At 44.4% G+C, this 6,952-nt stretch overlaps 1 protein-coding gene across 1 annotated transcript; it reads left to right on the top strand.

Moving 5' to 3' along the window:
* Nucleotides 1–208: 208 nt before the first annotated feature.
* Nucleotides 209–1,540, top strand: LOC147710451 (endogenous retrovirus group PABLB member 1 Env polyprotein-like; the record flags this gene model as incomplete). Its single annotated transcript, XM_086920009.1, has 1 exon — nt 209–1,540. A coding segment is annotated over one exon (1,332 nt), but the record flags the coding sequence as incomplete, so codon positions are not given.
* Nucleotides 1,541–6,952: the final 5,412 nt, after the last annotated feature.

Here is a 6,952-nt window from a genome sequence, read left to right as displayed (position 1 = left end):
CCTTACGACAATGTAATGAACATTTAACATTTCGTAAGCAACTAAAAACCATTTTATTCAAAAATCAAATCTAAACATCTCTCAGTATATCAATAAGTTCGTGGAGTTACCGGTCAAAAGCGCAGAGATACGCCTGATGGAGTGATTCTAGCGCTATACAAAACCACAAATAAATAAATAAATAAATACTTCTTTGATTTCCTCTACTACTATTTCTCCGCATAAATTTTACGCACTCCCAGAACATGAGCAGATGAGAAGAATGGAGTATTTTAACAATTCACTTATCCAACTGTTACATCAACATCAATTGGTAGTGAATACTACTGATTGTTGGGTTTGTGGGCTCCTACCACACAACACAGAGAGAGGGATGCCGTATTTAGTCCTTCCATTTACGTATGAAGGTTCTGCCTGGGCTTATCTGGCTATGTTTTCTAATGCATACCAGAACCTACTCCGATATCCTCCTGGAGGGTCCTATAATGGTGGAGTGGATTTCAGTCATAGCTCTTTGATAAAGGGAATAGTGACCATGGCAAAAATAGCTGATATTATTAAGATTCCCAAAGATGAAAAGAGAACATATGATGGATGGAACGTGACTCAGTATGTCACTAGTCTCATTGATAAGATTAAACAGAAGAAATTTGCACCAATTTGGGTTTTACCCCAGAGAGGTAATCTGTGTTTACAAATAAATGGCCAGAATACCAAAATTAAGCAAGAAAGGAGTAATTGTTCTCACATATATGTCTATACACCTTTGACTCCTTCACCGTTAGTTCCATCTCAAGGCACATACTTTATCTGTCATGATAAAGCTTATACATGGCTTCCCACACATTTCTCGGGGACATGTTATGTAGCTTTTCTTCTTCCTCCGACATATACTGCTCCTGCAGATTACCATAGAAAGAGATTTGGTAGCGGGGTTATTGATGCAGAAGACACAGCCGGACAAGAGGGAGGAGATTTCCTGAAAGGATTCCTTCCTTTTTGGGGCCCAATGGCAAATAGTAGAAACATCAGACGCCTGGTTCGTGTGGTCGATGCTACCATAAATATAACTTCTGGAGCATTAAATAATCTGACAGCTGAACTTCAGGCGGATCGCCTTATGACTTTGCAGAACCGAATGGTTCTGGACATTGTCCTGGCTGATAGAGGCGGAGTCTGTAAATCGATTGGGTCCAGTTGCTGCGTTTACGTTCCAGATAATGCCCCTACAGTATACCAATCCATCTCTAAGCTACTTGTCATCTCTGAGTCCATTCATCAGGACACTGGAGATTGGTCTGTGATGGGATGGTTTTGGGGACTACTGTCCACATGGGGATGGAAAGTGTTAACTTTCCTTGGAGCGATTCTAGCAATCATCTTTTCTTGTTGTCTTTGTTTACAGTGCGGTCCAGCTATTTGCGGACTTTGTGCCACTGTGTGTGTTTCCAAGCCAGTAACAGAGGAAACAGAGAACATCAGAATGATGTTGCAGCAACACCTCAATGGCCTCTTGACCATCGATGTCGATTCAGACTAACATGAGTCTTTTGTGCTTTGCCTGAGTATGGCAAAAGGAGGGTCTGAGGTTACGTGGTTTTTAACTTTGCTTCGTATCTAGCAGCCATTTTGTATTTAACCACCATTTTGTGTTGCCTCACTCAGGCAGCATGGCGGATGTGGTAAACGCGATGTTTTTGCTTTTTCAGCTGCTACGTGTCCTTCCCGTTAAAGAGTAACTTCTGCCTATGTTTATGAAACCGATGTCAGGGTCTCCCGAGGTTCGTAAATCCATGTCTAGACTGATTAATCCATGTCTTACTCCACTGTTTGGGTCCCACCATTCTTCTTGACTTTATCTTGTTTAACTGGCCTTCGCTATTCTCTTTGTGTGTTCTCCTGTTACATAGACTGTCCTTTGAAGCATTCAACATGTTCTACCACCTGCAAATTGAATTACAGGCACTAGTGTTGATTAACCTGAAGGGAGGAGAGCACACAGGGTCTGAAAGGAGGGTGTGTTTTAGGCCTTCGATAGCTTGTTTTCAAACTATCCCTATTTGTTAGTTTTGTATGTTTTGGGAGTTGGCATTGTAAACTTGTGTACTATAATAGTCTGTGCGCCACGGAATGAAGTGGCAGTCTCCTGATAACATACCCGCTGGTGTACTTACAGGACCACTGTGCTTAGCTGCAGCTAATAAATCTGCTTTTCTACGCCTAACAGAGTGTCACGTGTCTCTGTCTGCCAAAGCAGGTGAACCCGGAGATCTTAGGTGTGCCCTGCGCCGCCTGGCCCGTAAGGACAGGTTCTCCAGACAGGGTCAAGGAGATGGCCAGCAAGGTGTGTCAGCCCCGGGACTAGTTGCAGCAGTTGGCAGGCTGCCATGTCCCCAAGGAAGCTGATGATGTCAGAAGCTTCTTGTGGCGTTAAAATTGGCTGTCTGAAGCACTAGTGTAGTGACAGCATTAGCTAGGGCTTTCCTAAAAGCTTTTGATGGGCCAGGCGGGCGGTAGATGAGTAGCCCAGAAAATTTGAAATTGTCTGTCAGCACAATTTTGAAAAGTGAACATTCACAGTCAGAAATATCTCTTGGGATTAGGCTACAAGTGTAAGCAACTTTGTGTATGATTGCAATTCCCCCTCACCCCCTAGCCGCTCCATTCAAATTGTTCATGGCTTGGCCGGAAGGGCCAAGGGAGGTATGGCAACAGAGTCCTTGGAGAGCCATAAGGAATTAAACATCAGGGGACCCTTCACGTAGGAGGTCAAATATCTCTGCATAGATCTTGGCCAAATAGCGGCAGTTTAGGCAGCAGATTTTATAATCCTTTACATTAGGGTTGGGAGCTACAAAGCGCAGGAAAGGGCTGACCTCGAAGTTGAGGGGCATGCAGCAGAGGGCCACTTATGTTTCCCACAAGGAGCTTCAGAGCATAGAGCAAACAAAGCTTCACATGAGTAGACTAACCTGTAGGGTAGTGGGGGAGCAGAGTGTCTGGCTCTTGGCGACATCCAGGTGCGGTTGGGTGCAGACTGGCTTGCCTTTGGCGCGCCAGCAAAGCATGGGACTGCACTGCGCACGATAGCGCTGCAGCATGCCTTTAATGCCTGGGTGGCACAACTGGCTCCTCCCAGGCAGGTCTCAGATTGGCTAAAACTGGCCAATTAGACCAAAGTACAGCCGGAGTACAAAAATCATACAACGACCTAACACAGGTTAAATGAAATGGCTTTCCGTGCAAATGAGCTTTCTAAAATAGTTATTTGGCTTTCTAAAACAGTCAACAAGTTCCCTTTGTTCTAGCGCCACTTGTACTGACCATCTCTGCAGTGTCACCCTCAAACATTTTGCCTTCACTCTCCTATTTTTCTCAACTTGTTTTTGTTGGCCTTTGAACTCTGTGCCCCTAATCACTGCTAACCAGTGCTAAAGTGTGTGTGCTCTCTCCTTTAAACATGGTAGAATTGGCTTACACTTGTTTAGCATATTTAATTTACTTTTAAGTCCTTAGTTAAGTTGTATACCACATACCCAGGGGGCTGCAGCACTTATTTTGCCACTCACTTAAGCAGCCCCTTTTTAGACCTTAGGGAGGTGTTTCCCCAAATGTTTTGCCTTTCACCTTCTATTTTGTTGGTTCTCTTTTTGTTGGCATCTGAGCGCATTACCACTGCTAACCAGAGCTGAAGTGCAAGCCCTCTCCCTAAACATGTTTGCAATTGGTATACCTGATTGGCATATTTAATTTACTATCAATGCCCTTGAAAAGTGGTATCCCTACACCGAGGGCCTCTATGTCAAATGCTACTAGTGAGCCTGCATCACTGATTCAGCCATCCACATAAATAGCCTTTCAAACCTGTTTCAGGCGTGTCATTGCAGGACCTGTGGGCACAATTTTCTGCCACTTCAACTTGCCATTTAAAATTGCTTGCCAAGCCTTAAACTCCCCTTTTATTACATATCAGTCACCCCTAAGGTAGACCCTGAGTGACACTAAGACAGGATGCCATGTATGTAAAAGGAAGGATATGTACCAATATGTGCTACAGGTCCTGGTAGTAACAAGCATACAAATTCGGTTTTCACTACAGGGAGGCCTGCTCCTCTCTTAGGTTATCATTGTGGATTCCTTAAAATGCTTTAAAGCTGTAATTCCTTATTGCAGAGGAGTAGCTACTTGATATTTAATATCTTTTGATTGGTAAGGACAAATGTTCTTTAGTAGTAAGGTTGCATTTAGCATCATTAGTTTAGGAGTGCACTTTCAGAAAGTGGGCATTTTTCTGTACTTAGCTCTTTGTGTGCCTTACAGCCTGTCTCCAATATACCTCTGGGTCTGGGTGGCAACTACACTTTGTGAATTCCCTCTAAACAGCCACAAACATAGGGCACTCAGCTATATCTGCATACATCTGCATTCTGATGGGTCTTCCTGGGCAGGAGGGAAGAGCAGGAGCTGACACTTCAACTTCAATAGGCAATGTCCTGCTCTCACACAAAAGCCCTGATCAACCCCCTGGGGTAGTCTGGCAGACAGGGCTCACCTGAAAGGGGACCTTTTCACTTCAAAGTCTACCATAGAAGTCACCTACATTTGGGGCTCTGACCCAATCTGATCAGACACTTTTGCTGGCTCCACATCTGCTCATTGCCAGAAGGAACTGTTTTGCTGCCAGGAGGGACTGTCACTTTGGTAACTGCTCTGCTGTGTTGACCTAATGCCTGTTGAGCTGCTGGAGGGACTGCCACTTTGTGACCTGCCTTGCTGTACTGGCCTGCTGCCAACTACCTCTCTGCTGTGCTACCTATTCATGTTCTCCAAGGGCTTGTTGGCTTGCCCCCTGTTCCTAGAAGTCTCAAGGCCATCAAAGATTTTGTGCACTCAGCGCTTGCTGCATGAATCTACCGATCCCAAGTTCAACTCTGTTTGATTTTCTTCAACGAGATCTAAAGTCAGTGCAGAGCACCTTCAGCTCTGTTTGGTGTACAAATCACTTGCACCGGCACTGCTCAAAATCTAGAAATCCCTGTACCTGTCAGCTTGATTGCCGACCATCGTGTTTCGCAGCTCACTGAAGCTACAACACCGAAGGTTGCCTGGAGTGGCTCAATGCACCTCATCCTCCGACGTGGAATGGATTCCTCGTACTTGCGCTGTGCAACCTGCCAGAGAATTGTTGTGCCTGCTGGTCGATCACAAGGATGCCACATCTGACTCCTTGTATCTCCGGCTGCCACACCTGATTTCTGTGTGGCTCTGCACTGCTTCGGAATGCATTCCAAGAGGAAGCCATCCTCAGGGATGCAACCCGAGACCAACAATATCGCTGAAAGGTATTGAGACTTCTGAGACCCACAGGGTCTCCCCTGTCTACCTGGGCTCTTGCGAGCGGCCCACCCCATGTGATTTCCTCAGCCTCCCATAATTCGTTAGGACAGTCTGTTCTTTAGCAACTCCCAGCAAGTACTGTTTTTGTGCTTAAACGGACAGGAAGCTGAGGCTCCGATCCCTGGCTGGGATCATAGTCAATTCCCCCCGTGTACCGTAAGGAACAGACTAAACGCGTAAGTGCTCTTGTAGCACCTTAACCATATGCTCTCTTTAAAAGCTCATTTGCCATCTCTAATCATACAGTAGGGAATCCCAGAGGAGTCAATATAGTTGTAACACTGTGAATTATGTTTTTATGAATTTAATTATATACTTTACAAATCAAAAGTACATATATGATTTTTAATAGTTTTGGTCTTTTTTTGTTCAGAATACAACAATCTATATTTCAAAACCTGGGTGAAGTCTTTTTGTGGTGTATTCATTGTGTTACTGAGTGTGTGTGTGTGTTGTGCAAATATTTCACACATTGCCTCTGTTGATAAGCCTGCCTGCTCTGTGCCAAGCTACCAGAGGGTAAGCTCAGCTTATCTTTGCTGTGTATCTAGCATGCCCTGATTAGAGCGGTGGGTTCTGCACGTCCAGGGTGTATACCTTAGCCAACCAGATACCCAATTTCTAGCACCCTGTAAAACATGTCCCAGGTCTGCCATTGGAGCCCGAATGCAGTTTTAAACTGCTAATTAGACCTGGCAAAATAAACCCCTTGCCAAGCCTTAAACACCTTTTTATTACATATAAGTTATTCCCAAGGTAAGCCCTAGGTAACCCGTAGTGCAGGGTGAATTGTAGTTAAAAGGCTGGACATGTATATTTAGGTTTTACATGTTCTGGTAGTGAAAAACTCCCAAATTTGTTTTTCACTACTGTGAGGTCTACTTCTCCCATATGATAACAATTTGTTACAATATTACATTTATTAAGTGTTCACTTTTGATTCGGAGCAGGTAACATTTCATTTTTGGTGTCTGAGAAATTATAATTTAAAACCCTCTTTAATTGTAAAGTCAGATTTTAAATTACATTTTGAAAATGCCACTTTTAGACAGTTGGCATTTTCCTACCTTATTTTATGTCTTCAGCCTGTTCCTCAGTCACATGACTAGGTATAATTGGCAGTTGGCCTTTTTTATTCCTCCCAGACAGCCACACAATAGAGAATTGGTGTGCCTGGATGGGCTATTAGGGGCAGGAATTGCAGAGTTGGGCACAGCCCCACTTGCACATTGTAGGCTTGACCTGCTTTCACAAAAAAGACTTGTCACCCTTGAAATGCTCATGCAGATAGCCAGAAGCCAGGGTCGGGAAAGCAGGAACCTCTAGCTCCTCAAAGGGAAGTCTCAAGAAACTTCTCCTACTTCAAAGAAGGCACCAGGTATAAAAATAGGACCCTTAGACCTTCTCTTCAGTTCACTTTCAGGACCTGTGGAGGACTCTTAGAGGAATGTCTGCTGCAATGGTTTGCTATGTACTCCACAAGACTGTTTTACTACACCTCAAAGGACTGCTTTGCTACCTGGAGCTTGCCTTGACCCCTCAGAGGCCACCGTGC

The sequence above is a fragment of the Lissotriton vulgaris genome, chromosome 5 (genome assembly GCF_964263255.1).
Source record: "Lissotriton vulgaris chromosome 5, aLisVul1.2, whole genome shotgun sequence".
NCBI classification, from domain to species: domain Eukaryota; kingdom Metazoa; phylum Chordata; class Amphibia; order Caudata; family Salamandridae; genus Lissotriton; species Lissotriton vulgaris.
The sequence above is the reverse complement of the archived record's forward strand: the minus strand, read 5'-3'. Positions and strand labels throughout refer to the sequence as shown.